Source organism: Chelon labrosus, assembly GCF_963514085.1.
Source record: "Chelon labrosus genome assembly, chromosome: 4".
Lineage (NCBI taxonomy): Eukaryota > Metazoa > Chordata > Actinopteri > Mugiliformes > Mugilidae > Chelon > Chelon labrosus.
Genome location: NC_140340.1, coordinates 13,846,096 through 13,862,830, shown reverse-complemented (window position 1 = coordinate 13,862,830; position 16,735 = coordinate 13,846,096). Strand labels below are relative to the sequence as shown.

The 16,735-nt window shown below is 39.9% G+C and overlaps 1 protein-coding gene across 11 annotated transcripts in view; it reads left to right on the top strand.

Moving 5' to 3' along the window:
• atp2b2 (ATPase plasma membrane Ca2+ transporting 2) overlaps positions 1 to 13,487 on the top strand; it is a gene marked incomplete at its 5' end in the record, with an annotated part of 58,689 nt that extends 45,202 nt beyond the window's left edge. For 8 of the 11 annotated variants that reach the window (XM_084542697.1, XM_084542696.1, XM_084542701.1 and 5 more), the window contains 10 exons: positions 72 to 306; positions 5,198 to 5,377; positions 5,521 to 5,608; positions 5,791 to 5,897; positions 6,665 to 6,856; positions 7,170 to 7,383; positions 7,492 to 7,703; positions 7,808 to 7,915; positions 8,001 to 8,183; positions 12,486 to 13,487. In XM_084542697.1, the coding sequence (XP_084398823.1) occupies positions 72 to 306; positions 5,198 to 5,377; positions 5,521 to 5,608; positions 5,791 to 5,897; positions 6,665 to 6,856; positions 7,170 to 7,383; positions 7,492 to 7,703; positions 7,808 to 7,915; positions 8,001 to 8,183; positions 12,486 to 12,797 (1,831 nt within the window). In that variant the 3' untranslated portion in view covers positions 12,798 to 13,487. Of the gene's footprint in view, positions 1 to 71; positions 307 to 5,197; positions 5,378 to 5,520; positions 5,609 to 5,790; positions 5,898 to 6,664; positions 6,857 to 7,169; positions 7,384 to 7,491; positions 7,704 to 7,807; positions 7,916 to 8,000; positions 8,184 to 9,564; positions 9,658 to 12,485 lie in introns of all 11 variants that reach the window. The other 3 variants (XM_084542703.1, XM_084542702.1, XM_084542695.1) reach the window with 1 other exon arrangement.
• Positions 13,488 to 16,735: the final 3,248 nt, after the last annotated feature.

Below are 16,735 nucleotides of genomic sequence, written 5' to 3'. Positions count from 1 at the left end.
ATATGATTTCATTAGGGGGTAAACCTCAAGTAAACCTCACTCTCACCACATGTACGCCGCTCATTTTGCAGATGCAGCCATATCCTGAACGAGGTGGGTGAGCCGAGGGTTTTCCGTCCTCGAGACAAGGACGAGATGGTGAAGAAGGTGATCGAGCCCATGGCGTGTGATGGCCTCAGGACCATCTGTGTGGCGTACCGTGACTTTCCCAGCAGTTCTGAGCCCAACTGGGACGACGAGAACAGCATCCTCTGTGACCTAACAGCCATCTGTGTCGTTGGAATAGAGGACCCTGTCAGGCCAGAGGTAGGAGACTGTCAGGTTTTTTTTGAAAATTGTTAACAATCATAATTTAAGATTTAAGAGTTGTTGGACCTATGAAAACAAAAAGTAAAGTAACAAGACAACTGGTGCCAACAGCAGCCTTTACGGCGAGCTGATGGAGAAGGATCATCTGTCATTTGAATGGCTTGATATTAGGGTGTGTATGATTGGTTGCTTCATAGTTGATTGCTTCACTAAATGATTATTGATGCGCAAAATGCTACTTCAGACCCGGACAATCAGTGTTGGCCAGCTAGAGATTTGTTACGTGCACTGTCCAGGTTTCGCACATTTTTTACTTGGAGTATCTGTCTCTGTGTGTCTCCCTCACTGTTTTACAAATTGTGAAAATGTCATGCATTGTATTGGTAGGATTTATTTTACCCTCAGTTGTACCGCATCTGAGTCGCTGAGGCATCAAGCTGCAAGTCATAGTTTTGAATGAGGTGAACTTTTAAAAGCCATATGTCGGAAGGGAAATTGAGGAGTACCGCACAAGATGTTTCTGTCTGACTTAACGTCAGTATTCCCATTTCATTCTTTTACTCTATAAAGAAGATTGCTGTTCCTTTAGTACATTTGATCTGATGGCCATGGTTAGTTAAGTCATTTGGCCAATAAAGATTTTATATTCCAAATAAAATTGATTATTACCAATAAAAAATAAAAATCTGCCTGGCACTTCTGAGGCCATTTGACAGCAACATCAAGGATTGTGTTTCCATAACTGCTTAAATGTTATTATACTAAGGTAATGATTAATACTGTATGTGCACTTGGAATAGTTACACTTGGCAACCTGCTCTATCTGGCATCACAAAATAAAATTGGCAAGAACTGACTGTATTCCTCTATGTTTTTAATCAGGCCTTTTCGTTGGGGCATTACTGGATACAAAATGTGCGCTGCTGGGGCCTCAGGTTGAGGAATAGACTCAACTTGCACAAGGATTGTGTAAAACTAGAAGTCAACTGGAAGCCCAAACATTTAGGGGCGTTTCCTCTCTGCAGTAACAAAGTGATGCAGTGTTCAAACTACCAAAAAGCAAAATGTAGATATATACACTTGATGACAATAAAAACTAGTTAGAATTTATTTAACAGTCTAGGAACCATCCTATGCAATAATCTTTTAATATAAGTACATTTTACATCTTATACCGTTTATTAATGTGTTTTTTTATTGGAGCACATAATTTGCAGAACTTGTCATTTTTGGTTTATTTATTTGTTTGTTTTACTTCTTCGTTGAGATCCATTGTAGGAAAAAACTTCAATGAAAATGGGAAGGACAGTACATTTAGTAATTCCTAAGAAAGTGATTACAGTGGTACAAATCTACAAATGATGAATGTCATACGAAGGAAACGAATTATATAATTGAAAGAGCTTTTTGTGTACAGTAGAAAAGCTGACTTCACTTGACAGCTCCAGGTAAAGGGAAGCAGGAAACTAACTGACTACTGCATAATTCAACTTCTTCCTTTCATCTGTTTTCCATCCCCCTCCTCTCTCTCTGACGTCTTTCATTCAGCCTTTACCCAGCATGTTCTCTACTTTCCACCTTTTTCTGTATTGTAAGGTTAGTCTTTAAGCGTTGTCTGTGTTGTCTCTTTTTCCTTTGACTTTCTCTGAACCTACCTTTCACTCTCTCATTGTGCCGCTCTCTTCGTCTGCAGGCGAGTTATATAAGGACCTGAACAGACCTGGGACAGAAAAATAAGTCAGAGGAGAAAAATAATCGTTTCATGAACAATAACGAGAAGGAATCATCATCTTCTGCCGTAGTGTTATTTAATGAATCATTTCATTAAAATAGCAATATTACATGTTTAAAATTTAAATAGTAGAGCAGACTTCTGCAGATGTCTGAATTTGTGATCTTTTAAGTGTTAATGTAGCCCTTTACAGCGCTACAAAGCCTGGATGTTTGCACAAGTCCCCTTTCTTGCAACCCAGATGTCACTTTGCATCTGACATTTTCAATAACCAATGTGGAAAACTGTCCACTTCTGTTCTCCAGTTGCATCTTTCCAGTCTCTTGAAAAGGCTAGTTAATATTGGGCATTAGTTGTTTTTCTCCTCTGCTAAAAAGGTCACGCAGAGTGGTAAACATGTTTGTGGTTTGTTTATTATTCTAATCTTTAATTTGTCTCTAATTTCTTCCTGTAGAATGTGATGTTCTTTTAATAACTGGCTGCTCTGTAGGGATGCCCCCAGAGAGACAAGGCAGACGAGATGAGGGAATGGGAGAGAAACAGGGAATGGAAGAGAGACAGACTGAGAAAGATAAATAGATTCATGTCAGATGGATGACAGAACGCAGGAGGAGGTAGATGAGTAAGGAGAGAAATGGAGGAAAACGAGAGTGTAACCAGATCCATACTGGAGACACGAGAGGCTTGTTTTTCAGTCTCACCTACTAGCCTCCTACCCTCTTCCTCTGTGGGGACAGATTGTATTTTTAATAAGCCTCCCCTCTTCTCTTCACCTCCTCTTTCAGATGACCAGTCAACTAGAGCAGTGGGAATCCAAAGAAAATGTGTTGATATGCAGGCGATCAGGAGATCTTGATCATGATAATTCAATGAGAGAACAAGAAGCGAAATGTAGTAGTTTGCTCTGCTGGCCACATTATTAATTCACAGCTTCTTTACCTTGTCAAATGACTTAGTTTAACACAAGTATTGGTACATGCATGATTATTGATTACTGATTTTAATTGTCTTTGTGGTCCATTTTGTGAACCATATCATTATCACGTGTTTACGCATTTTTGTGGCCAACTTTGAGTTTACTAACTTAAAACTTTTTACATTTTTCTCTACTTGTGTTACTATTAATGCAGGATTCAGTATTTGAGATCATAGTTTTTAATGCTGCATCTACTAAGCAAAATTACCTGGTATCCTTAAATCATATCTGTTTGTTCAACCCTCCAGATCATTAAAGACCTGCCCCCCTTTTTTTTTTAATTAATTCACGCACGGACAAATTGATTTGTCACTTAACACACTGCCTGGCCAAAAAAAAGTTGCCACAACGAAAAAAAAAAAAAAAAAAAGATCACACACTCAAATATTTCATTGGACTGATCTTGTATTGATGATGGGACAGTCTGACCACTGCACAAAGCCTTCTCCAGCACATCCCAAACATTCTCAATGGGGTTAAGGTCTGGACTCTGTGGTGGCCAATCCATGTGTGAAAATGATGTCTCATGCTCCCTGAACCACTCTCTCACAGTTTGAGCCCGTTGAATCCTGTCATTGTCATCTTGGAATATGCCCGTGCCATCAGAGAAGAAAAAATCCATTCATGGAATAACCTGGTCATTCAGTATATTCAGGTAGTCAGCTGACCTCATTCTTTGGACACATAATGTTGCTGAACCTAGACCTGACCAACTGTAGCAACCCCGGATCATAGCACTGCCCCCACAGGCTTGTACAGTAGGCACTAGGCATGATGGCTGCATCACTTCACCTGCCTCTCTTCTTACCCTGATGCCCTTCTCAAACAGACTAACATCTTTTCCACGACCACGGGATGTGTCTATCGACATGGTTCTTTCAGAAAAGAGAAGCTACTCATTGCATTAGTTGGGGTTAAATAACTTGTTTCCAGCTGAAAGATAATCGCCCATGCAGTAATTATCCAATAGGAGGCTTGTATCTATTTGCTTAGTTAAATCCAGGTGGCTACTTTTTTGTGTATATATACTTATATATCTACATAGTGGTGGTGGACTCATTTGGTATTCCATCCTATGTTGGTTTGTGTTTCTCTGTGTGTATTTGTAAGTATGAGGATCCACCTACAGTATATGTATGAGCAAGATGTCCAAGAATCTATGAGGTTCAAGTGGCAAATATACATATTCCTGTCTTCTGTGTGTATGTTTGTGTGTGTGGTATCAATGTGTCTCTAAGTATGCATAGTTTGATGTGAGTTGTTGTTACTCTATGTGGACACATTTGTTTATGTGTGGGTTTGGAAAGCAGAACTCGCCCACACTGACCTCTGCCAGGAAGAAGATGTGTTTCTGAATTAATACTCTGCTTTTGCGAGTTCTTCTTCTGCAGATTGATCTTCATAAATTAATATCTCACATTTAATCAACTAGAGTACTGTCTGGAGGAAGAATGCTTCATTACACAGTACATCTTGTTAATACAAAAGAAAAGCAAAGTACTTTTCAAGCCTCTATAATCAATATTTCTATGGATCATGTGACTACTTGAATGTGAAAGGGGTCTTGAAAGGGCAGTTCCTTTCAGTTCTGTAAGCCTTTAGCTCATTAATCTAATTTATTAGCCTGCAGCTTTATTGTTTGCAGTAAAGCTGTTTTCAGTGATGAAGCTCTAAGAGTCCACTGTACCCACACCACCAAATGACAGACAAAGTTAATAAGTTAGTGAGGACTGTTGGATTTATCAGAAACTGTTAATTAAAACACTTAATCATCTCAATAAGTGATGACTGAAGTGTTTTTCTGCTTGCCCTAAATGGAGAGATTACAGGATTTAATTGGAGTTGTGGAGTAGTGGTTAGAGATGCAGCTTGGGACTGGGGGGTCCCAGGTTCGACGCCCGCCATGTCCATGGCTGAGGTGCCCTAAGCGAGCATCTAACCCCCAAATTGCTCCCCGGGTGCGGTCCTGAGATGCTGCAGCCCACTGCTCCGACTGTTCACACTACTGTGTGAACGACTGGATGGGTCAAAATGCAGAGAGATAATTTCCCCTTGTGGGATCAATACAGTATCAATTATTATTATTATTATTATTATTATTAATAGTTGGTGTGTGCTTCATATAATACACATACCACACATAATCGCTTTACAAATATGTTTATGTGTCCCTATTTTAGGTGCCCGATGCCATTCTGAAGTGCCAGCGTGCAGGCATCACAGTCCGTATGGTGACAGGAGACAACATAAACACAGCCAGGGCCATAGCCATCAAATGTGGTATCATCCACCCAGGAGAGGACTTCCTCTGCATTGATGGCAAAGAGTTCAACAGGAGGATCCGCAACGAGAAAGGAGAGGTACAGCATCTACTTGTCAGAATGAGAGAAAGGCAGGGAGTGAGAGATTGGGGAAAGAGAGCTGAGATTACAAACGAAGAAAAACGGTTAAAACCGCAACCACATGTCCCTCTGTTTCCACTTGTTTGTGTACGCGTGTCCAGGTGGAACAGGAACGTATCGATAAGGTGTGGCCCAAACTCAGAGTCCTGGCCAGGTCATCCCCAACCGACAAACACACACTCGTCAAAGGTGAATTCACCACTGTTCAATTTAAAACAAACTTTCCTCTGACATTGTTCTCTGTGATGTGACCAGACATCCACAGATTTTATTATTAATGCATACAAAGATCATATAGGGTTGTGTTGCTTTCCTTTTCTCCGATTCTTCAGCATATTTGCCCTGTTTGTGTGTATATGTGTTTTCAACAGGTATTATTGACAGCACTACGGTAGAGCAGAGGCAGGTAGTGGCTGTGACAGGAGATGGGACCAACGATGGGCCTGCTCTAAAGAAAGCTGATGTCGGATTTGCCATGGTGAGCAATCTATCATTTTGATTTCTTAATTGTGAGACTGATGTCAGTCAGTATCTGCAGATAGCTTCTTAACCTCTGCAGTATTTAAGGTTTCTTCTCAGGCACTCTGCTTCTGACTGTGCAGGTTAGGCGCTCCACCTAGTGGACATTTAGGGTCACACAGGTTGATCTCAAACTTTTGACAGTGTAGACTTTAAAAAAATAACAAATAGATTAATACAATTATTTTTCTTTGTAAATCTCTCCATATTTACATATTTGCTCCTTTTTGTGACCGTTTTCTGTGTTTCTTCTTTCTTTAGCAGTGTATTCACGTGGGTCATTCTTCTGTCCAAGTTAAATGTGCGTTTTGAAACTCCTTGTGAATGTGAATCCTCTGATCTGATGTTTTAACCCTTTAAACACTTTACATGGATTCATTAAATGGAGCACTTTGACCCAGAGGTCATCATAAGTAGGTTTTTCCTGATAAACACAGGCCTGTCCAAATGCAGCTACTGTTTAAGAGGTGTTGCATGTTGCCACTCACCCTGTGACTCAAACTATGACAGAATATTGGAAGGAAGTCCTGTTCCTCCCATAAATATGGAGCCTCCTGTCATCAAACCACCTACATGTACTCCTCAGTTAGTCTTCATCATTATCCTGGTTTTGACCAGTTGCTGCAGAGTTGCTTTAGACAGATTTTTATGTTATTTAAAGCAACATGATGAAACACATTAGGAGCCTAGTTTCTTTCTGATTGCAGCTTGTCATTGCTCTTCCAGGGTATTGCTGGTACAGATGTGGCCAAGGAGGCGTCAGACATCATTCTCACCGATGATAACTTCAGCAGCATTGTGAAGGCGGTTATGTGGGGCCGAAACGTGTACGACAGCATCTCCAAGTTCCTTCAGTTCCAGCTTACTGTCAATGTTGTGGCCGTCATCGTGGCTTTCACTGGTGCCTGCATCACACAGGTCAGACTGATTTAAAACTTAGTATTAACAGCTGTTTGGATTAATAGTATTATCTGCTGTTTTTGATTAGATTACAGTAGTGTGGCATCTAATGTGCTATGGTGTGGGATTGTTATTACAGTATTTGTCAATTTCCCTGCAGCAACCTCCCAAAGTGATCAATAAAGTTGTCTATCTATCTATCTATCTATCTATCTATCTATCTATCTATCTATCTATCTATCTATCTATCTATCTATCTATCTATACTTTCCATCAATGGCTGTACTGAAGTGACAGTTTGTTAATTGCAGTTTCTGTTACATTTCCTTAGGACTCTCCCCTGAAAGCAGTGCAGATGTTGTGGGTGAACCTGATCATGGATACTTTTGCATCTCTGGCCTTGGCAACAGAGCCGCCCACAGAAGATCTGCTCAAGAGAAAGCCATACGGTCGCAATAAACCTCTGATTTCCAGCACCATGACAAAGAACATCTTAGGACACGCAGTCTATCAGCTCGTACTTATTTTCACACTGCTCTTTGCTGGTGCGTAGTTGTTTTTCTATGCCATAATGATGTATTGTACTGTGAGTTCTATGTTAATGACAACAAACTAAATGTCTGTTTTTTTGGGTGTTTTTTTTCCCCTTCAAGGTGAGAAGATCTTTGACATTGACAGTGGCCGCAATGCTCCTCTCCACGCTCCTCCATCTGAGCACTACACCATCATCTTTAACACCTTCGTCATGATGCAACTGTTTAATGAGATAAATGCCCGCAAAATCCACGGAGAGAGGAATGTCTTTGCTGGTATTTTAAGGAACCCTATCTTCTGCACTATTGTGATTGGTACATTTTTTGTACAGGTAAGCAAATGCAAATGATTTGTTAAATATGGCGTGTCCAATTTAACAAATAAAGGTTTCCTTCTGGTTGTACATTTTAATGAGTTGTGCTTTGCTTTGCGTAGGTTGTGATTGTGCAATTTGGAGGGAAGCCATTCAGCTGTACACCTCTGGACGTGGAAAAGTGGATGTGGTGTATTTTCCTCGGGATGGGAGAACTTCTCTGGGGACAGGTAACAAGCAAGCTCATCTGTTTCTCTGTCATTTTTCATGTGATTTTTCCTCTTGACTGTGTGTGCTGTCTGCTCTGTGGGTTAGGTGATAGCCACCATACCCAATAGCAGGTTGCGCTTCCTGCGGCGGGCAGGCCAGTTAACTCAGAAAGATGAGTCACCAGAAGAAGACGTTAATGAAGAAAATGAGGAGATCGACCACGCGGAGAGGGAGCTGAGGAGAGGACAGATCCTCTGGTTCAGGGGACTCAACCGTATTCAGACTCAGGTGAGAACATGTGACAGCCCACTTTATGTTCAATCGGCGTGCTGAGACCTAAAAGAAAAAATATATGGATCAAGTATTGATATGCACCGGGTTACTCTAAATAAATTATCCCTCATAAATTTTGGTCATCCAGTTAAGCAACAATAAATGCCATAAGGTAAACTTTTTTTTGTTGTTTCTCAAAATGTCTTTCCTTGTTGACTAGGTGTCCCCCTGTCAGACATTACCGATAGAGCTTGACCTTCAGGGAAAATGCTAGACTGTGTTATGTGATCTTTATGTTTGTCAGTCACAGCCTTAACGCCACTTCATTTCAAGATGACTTATTTAGGAGACGAAGATGCAGCTCTCCTTCACTGGACCGCAGCGATGACCATTGTGGAACTGTGGACGATCGGTAGTCAAATACAACAGGAAATAATCGCTGTATTGTTGTCACTGATGAACTCCACAGACCGGTATCACTGTGATATTTCAAACGTTTTTTACGTGTTGGATTTGGTTTAACTGATGTGTTACTGATGGTCCTGGTTTGAATCGATCCCACGGGATGGTACCGTGGACCATCCCGAGAGACAGTTAAAATACATTGAGACCAGACTACTGGTGGGTTAGCAGAAGGGAATTGTCATTTTGACCAAACTTTGTCACAATTTTGGTTTTATTTTTGTAACTCCAGCCATTGGATCTTATCATGGTTATGGTGAGACTGCATTCACCAAGTTCGTCTCTGAGATTGAAATTCTTTTACATTATATTCACTCACTCTGAACCACAATAAGACTTACCTTCGCTTACCTCTCATGGTATCTAGCCATGCAGATAGTCCAGCTTTGGTTCGTTGTCAAAATGCAGTACAGTATTGAGATGTTTACTGCATTGAAAAATTACCCTTTGGCACCCATCAGTGTTAATGGTGGTAGTGAGTTTTCAGTAATTACTTCTTTTTATTGTTCGCATTATATGTGACATTATTTTAGGAAAAAAATGTTTGCTGTTATAGAAATATCTTTCAATAATCCGGTGCTGTAAGCTCCACAAACAAATGCCTTGAGGGCCTCTATTATGTATGTATTAAAGTAGAGGTAGAACTCTGCAAATCTAGACAAAGGAACCAAACAACTATCTTCATGGCTGCCATTACAGGCACAAGTAGATGACTTCTCTCTCTTTTTTTTTATTTGGGTAAAGCAGCCTTTTAAGTCACCACTTTGTTGTGAAGCTATGACAGCCTGACCTTTAGCTCTCTTCCATCGTGTCGTGACTGACACTGTACTCCCTTTACCACCCAAGTCACCCACCCAGTCAACCTGTGTTGCCATTTGGTCTGTGTCACTCTGAGCAGCCATTTGTCTTCTCCTGTCCCGATCTCCTCCCACAGATTGAAGTAGTCAACACCTTCAAGAGTGGCACCTCCTTTCAGGGGGCGGGGGCTCTGAGGCGCCAGTCATCCACCACCAGCCAGACCCAGGATGTAACCAATGTTTCTAGTCCTAGTCACGTGTCCTTGTCCAATGCCCTTTCCTCTCCTACAAGCACTACTGCTGCTACTGCTCCTCCCACTACTGGCCGTGAGTCAGAACTGTCAGTCTGCTTCTCTGCTCTCTTTGCTTCAGGGGTGCCAACCTGTCATGTACAAAAAAGTTATTCTTGTCTATTATTTTTTTCCAAGCAAATTAAAGCAGGTTGGCATCCCTGAAGATGTGTCTTTTTCTTTCTTGCTATCTGCTTTTCTTTTTTTTTTTCATTTTCTCTCTTCTGTCTTTTTGCTGTCCATACTGGATTTCAAATTCATCTTTATATCTCCTCCCATGGTTGGGTGTACTGTCGTCTCATTGGTGGATGTGTGTTTGTTTCCCCAGAGTGCTAGGAGCGCAGGACTAAGGGTGATACCCACGGCGTGACATTTCAGGTTGTGAGTTTGTCTCCCTCTGCTCACCCTCCCCATCCATAATCCCATCCTTCAATCCTCACATTTTTAAGTCTTTACAGACATTAATGTGAACTAATTCCAGTCAACTCACCAAGGGACTGGGTGAACATTCAAGTATAAGTTGCAGTGTTGTCTCATTTTACTCGTGAGTTTGCTACCGATGTGACACATCACACTGACCTTAGATAAAGAATAATTTTACCTGTATATTCCAGCGGACAAGAAAACTTTATAGAAGCTGCAGTAAAAAGTAAAGATCTCTGACAAGTGGAGCACTGTTAGTATCAGCGAATATACTTAACGCTTTTGTCCGTCTTCTTTCTATATCTCACACACGTACATACACACTTCCTGTCTTGATTTAATCTTTGCCTGTTTTACCAAATGAAATGTTGTGCGTGGGTTGTGTGGACTACAGTCCTCATAATGCAGCGCTGTACCAAGATCATCCAGTCTTGTCGCTTCATACTGTCGGTGTAGTTGACTGTCATGTTGCCATAGTTACGGACATAGATCCACAGCAGCAGCAGCAGCGGCAGCAGCAGCAGCAATGTAAATGACACTCCATCAGTGTTACCTGTCAGACATCCTGTAACATGCCCTCATCCAGACAGGCTCCTCGTATTATTATTTTTATTTATCTGTTTTGTCTCCTTATGCTGTGCTCTGTACACAGTTACTGCAGTAGCACTCCTACAATATGTACAGTGTAGTCAAAGAGGAAAACCCTTCTGCTTTTTTAATCTGTTAAAAGCAAGACACTGGTTTGCTTATTATGATCCGTTAATTTAATATTCTAATGGTTCAATCTTAGTCCAAAATACAATATTCATATCTATGATGCAACTGAAAAATTCAAGTCAAGTTTATTAAATGAAATCACAGAGCATTCACTTGTTACAGCTTTCCAAATGTTACATCCCCAGATTGTGAAAATTATGATGAGCATTTTCTTTAACCATTTTAAGGCAGTTTCTATTTGTGAAATTAAAAAAAAAAAATACATAAAAATAATACAATTATTATTGGCAGGCCTAGCATATTGGGTTCTGCTGATATGCGTACTGTATTTTATTCAGTAATACATTTAATTTTCACTTGACATTTGTTATATTGTTTATCAGCGTGTATCAGCTTCTGGGTAAAATGTAGTAAGATTATACTACATTTAAGTTTTATTATTGCCCTTAAAACAGTTGCTATTTACTCAGTATTTAAGCAGAAGCAACTGTTGCAACTGTCAAGTAATACTAACAGGGTCAATATTGACCCCCTGGTGATTCAGAATGCAACATGATTCAGTTCCTATAAACATTATTGTCACACATCCTAAACTTCAACATGTTGATGATATTGCACATGCAAACAGGGTTATGATTAAAACAACACCATCCCATAATGTTATGTAAAGGCACTGATACACCTTGCTTGGGACTTATACTTGAGTGTTTACTTAGCTGTGCATGGAGTTGAGAACATGCTTTGACCGTCAGACATCTGACGTTAAAACTGTTACTTTCATTATCCACTTCCGTGTGTTTAGTGTCAGCAGTCTGTGTGCCTCTCCATCCTGTTGTCTAGTTGCATGTAGTTTGTGTTAATTACCTGTGTTCATAATATCGTAACCTGCACATTTGTCGTGAATGTGTTGTTTTGTTGTGAGTTTTACACTGAGATGCATGTGCTGAGCCAGCCTCATGCAGAGTTGACTCCCTCCATTGCCCTGTCTGGGACCACGCTTTACCCACCCTGTGCTATATTTGTGTGTCCCGTTCAGAGTCTGTGTGGATATTTTCCCAGACAGTGTTCTGGTACCTCCAGATGTTTTTAAAATGACCCGATTGGATCTCTCAGATCTAACCTCCTTCCTTCTTACTGACCTCGTCCACAAGATTTCTTCAAACTTGCATGTGATATTCTCCTTTAAAATTTTCTGTGAGCATTTCATTTATTAACGTGGCTTGTTTCTAGGTATACAGCACATTGGACTAAAGCGTATACTTACAACGAGCGTTTGTGTTGCTTTGTTTTTCTGGAAATGTATGATTTTGTTGTGTTTTGTTTTTGTTTTTTTTTTCATTTTCTGATTGTGTTCCTCACAGTTTTCCTTAGTGCACGCCAAAATTGAGTGACTTGTGAACTGTGGTCATCTTGTGAAAGCAGAACACAGACTGCAGTTGCCTTCTTCTCTTGCTGCTCCTTCACCCTCTCCACCTCTTCATCCTCAAATTAGAGGATCCTCCTTCTCCTTTGTCCCCTTCCTCTTCAACCTCCCCCTTTCTCCCGAGGGTCCCTCCAACCCTTCCACTTCGTCTCTGACGTCACCGCTCATAAGTTTTCTTCTTTTTCGTCCCTTTTTGTCACAACAGATCCGAGTCGTGAATGCATTCCGTAGTTCCCTGTATGAAGGCCTGGAAAAACCAGACTCCAGAACATCCATCCACAACTTCATGACACACCCCGAGTTTAGGATAGAAGACTCCACACCCAACATCCCCCTGATTGATGACACGGACGATGATTCTGCTCGGAGGATGAGGAAGTACTCCAGCCAGCCCTCGTCCCCTAACAAGAACAACAACGCCATTGACAGTGGCATCAATCTCACCATCGACAACAGTAAATCAGCCGCTTCCTCCAGCCCCGCCAGTCCTCTGCACAGCTTGGAGACCAGCCTCTAACCTTGATCCTGAACTCAGCTCTTAACCTCTAATGTTGTTTCCTTGCAGGGGCGCCTCCTCCAATTCCTCCGGACATTTAACTGTAACCACCAACAAATTAGCCCGAAATTTTCAACCTCTCTTTCCTGTCCCCCAAAACCACTATTTACCACCGACAAAGGGCAGGTCCTGTTGGAAAACGTCTATCTTTATCCCCTACCCTTGAGCCCTTAAAGCTCTGCGCTCCTTTTAAAAATGGAGAAAATCTAATGAAGAAAAGAAACAAAAAAAAACAAAAAAAAAACAATCAAAAAAGCGCAACAAAGCCACAAAACCTACACAGCCATCCTGCTCTTGTGGTTACATCTATGTGTATGGTGGCAGCCGTGGTGGTGTGTCTGACCATATGCTCCCACTGGTTAGCATGTACTGTTTAAGTGTGCGGCCGACTGCACTAAAGTATGAACACTGGGAGGAGGACGACGAGGAGGGAGACTCTGCTGTGGAGGAAAAATCGCAAAACAGGACAAACTCTAAACTCCCCTTACACTCCCTCTCCTCAACAATAACATTGTTAATACTGATAATAGTTTAAATTAAAATGAAAAGCATTGTTATTATTCTAATTCTGATTCTTCTTATTATTGTTATTATTATTATTGTTGCTCCTGCATGAATGTACATTACCCAAGTTTTATTTAAAGGGGTTTTAATTTTATTGGAGTTCTTTGGTTCTGATGGCCTCGCAGCGGACTGCTATTTTAAAGACAGCTTCTCTGAGTTTCTGGCCTGCAAGGTTCCCTCTTCTGTGTGGCATGAACATGTACCCGACTGTAAAAATTTATTTCATCCGTAAATGGAAGCGTGTACCGAGGTGGTAGGGCTCAACTTGCACAGTAGTTTTGCACCTGTCGGAAGAATAGGAATGCAAAATAATAATAATGATGATAGCATTTATGGGATATATTCTATAAATACATATAAATATATTTAGAGAGAGTTTATCTTTGTTTGTTGGCATGTTGCCTTGTTCCTGCTTCAATGGCTCAAATTACTTTGACTTATTTATGTCTTAAAGAGAATGTAATTTGTTTACAACCTCGTAGAGATAAACTTCCTGGTTTCTAGAAGGGGGGAGGCGAAGGCGAAGTTTGGGCCGACCAGAGCTGTGTTGGTGTATTATTACTGAAAAACCATGTGCTGGAATTTGCCTGCTATCTTGTCAAATACTGTAGATATTTTTAGAAGATTAACAACAAAAAGAAACCAAAATATAACGGGATACGTAGTAAATGTGGAATCTTAGTATTACTCTGTATGATTGTTGGGATCAAGTTGGAGCGGCTTGCCTTTGGTTTTTCTAAATGGAGGCCTCCTTTATTTGTGACAGAGGGGGATATTTAATTCTTTTTTTCCCCACTTCTCTTTTTTTTTTAATTATGTTTTGTTTTCTCTGTGCTTCAGCGCTGGCCAAGGGGTCAGGGCTCGAGTCAAAGGCTGATATCAGGACCTTTATAGTAAACTGTCCTATAGATAAACCTGCTTGTTCAACGGACTCGATGTTTCAAAAATACGTGTGACCATTAAAAGGCTGCAATTGAGTCATATTAGAAATTTGCAAACTTATATTTGGCTTGTACCGCACAGAAATCAGAAAACTTTCTTTTTTTTTTTTTAAATATATTGTGTTGTTCCCTTTTTTAATTTAATTTTGAAGTATTTTTGTCGAAAGAAGTTTCTTTACTCCTAGCAGAGAGAGACACACACACACAGCCCCACAAAGCTGTTGGCATTTTTAACATCTAAAAAAAAAAAAAAAGGAAAAACGGACAAAAAAACAACTAATTACAACAGGAATGGAATGTTGCTTTGACTCTTTTTCTATATATATATAAAAAAAAGATTTTCTGCACTATCTGGTTATGAATGAAAACTTCTGTGGTGTAACTCTAGATGTGCTTTTGTGTGTTTTAACCAAGCTTGTCTTTCTGCCGTCACAGAATATACAGTACTCTAGCATCTCAACTGTACTCACTACTTGTAGACTATTTATCGTGCTTTGACCAATCAGACATTACCAGAGAGAAGTTACATGCAGAAGGCACATTTACCCAGACTTATTGCACTCAGAGGGACAAGGCCACCTAACTAGCCTGTACTAATGTTATTTCTATTACTAACCAAGTCATTGGCAAGCATGACGTGATAGGCTCATTATGCAACTTTAAAAAAATAAAAAAGATTTTTCTATTTTAAAAAGAAATCCTATACATTACAGTAAATACAATCATGTATCCACGAAGTTCAATCTTTTTTCTTTTTTATATCCTCCTCCTCTGTCATTTCCCAGCCGATCCGTCCATCTGGAGAGGGTGCACAAGCTTTATCAGTCAGCTCAGGCATGTTGAACAAGTAACATGGACCATTTCAATAAAATCTGTCTTATTTAAGTTGGAGAAGAGAAAAAAAAAACGTCTGGATATTCTGGTATTCTGCTTAGAAGCTGTTGATTTATTTCGTATCCTTTCCGATGTTTTAACTTGACAATTTATTTGTTTATTTGTCTGTAAAAAAATCAACAATAAACAAAACAAAAACATAACGATAGCATTTTCAATAATAATAATAATAATAATACAAAAAAAAAAAAAGAAGAAGAAAAGACTTAAGCCAACATTCGTAAACCACTTTTACATCCAGGAGGACATTCAGCTTTAAGAGGATGCAAAGTTTCAAAAATAATCTCTGTAAATACAGCAATGAGTCCACTGAGGACAGACACTTCAGTGCGGACTGGTGTGAAAACAGGGACTTCTTCCTGACTACATCTACCATCATGCACCACAACAAGTCATACTGCCGGCACAGCTGATTGGCTGTATGTAATCAATCACCGCTCCTGTCAGAAACTTCAGAACATCGTGATTACATCCAAATCATAACACGTGTTGTAACGACCAATAATTATGTTGATGATGACACTGATGATGACGATGATGATGATGCTGATGATGATGATGATGATGATATCAATGATACTTCTTGCAATATACTCTCACCTGCCTCGATGTACTGTATTTAGCAGCATGCAGTTTGTGGAACAAAGAAAAAGAGAAATGCCAACAGATAACTTTTTTGGCATACTTAGCCATTCATGGGTAAGTGATTTAAGTGTTCATCTTGTTTTTATGATATTTTTTTTATCTATACAATAATTGTAAATAAAGAACTCAATGTCTTTGTTCATTTAATACTATGCAAAAAGTCATGCTTTTCTGATTGTTACCCACCCTTAATCCTAGAGTGTGTTGCTGGAATGTTTGTGGTCTCAAAAGTCAGTAAAAAAAAAAAAAACGACAACAACAAAAAAAAACAATGTGATGTAAATTATTTTCTAGCCTGAGGAAAAAGTTAAATGAAATTTATTATTATTATGATATCACGAGGAGGAGGATGACAACAGTGGTGGTGACGATGATGATAATGGTGTTGATGATGATGATGATGATGAACTGTGACTCTTGCTGCTTGACTGTCCCATTTACCACACTCCTGACAGGAGCGCAAGTGACAAACATAAATAAAAACTAACAAATAAACAAAGAAAAAAAAAAAAGAGAAAGAAACTAAATAAATCTCCCAGAGCAGCATGACCCAGCATGGTGTGTCCTGGACCCGTGTCACATGTCCTGTTCTGATTCGTTGTGTTTACCTTTCAGTGTCCGCTGTGATTTGTGTGTTTTTCCATCTTTGCCGATTTGTTTTTGAAAATTTTTGAATATAGCAAACGTTTTTGGAGAATTTAAGTTTGTACGAGTGCAAGAAAACTATTGATTTCAAAACCTGAAACTGGAGGTTCTGAACCTGTCACTTCATGACCCCTGATAATGAGGCGACAGCAGATTGAACAAAACTAATGCTGCCTTCAAATTGAGAACAATTGAAACATTTGAAACATG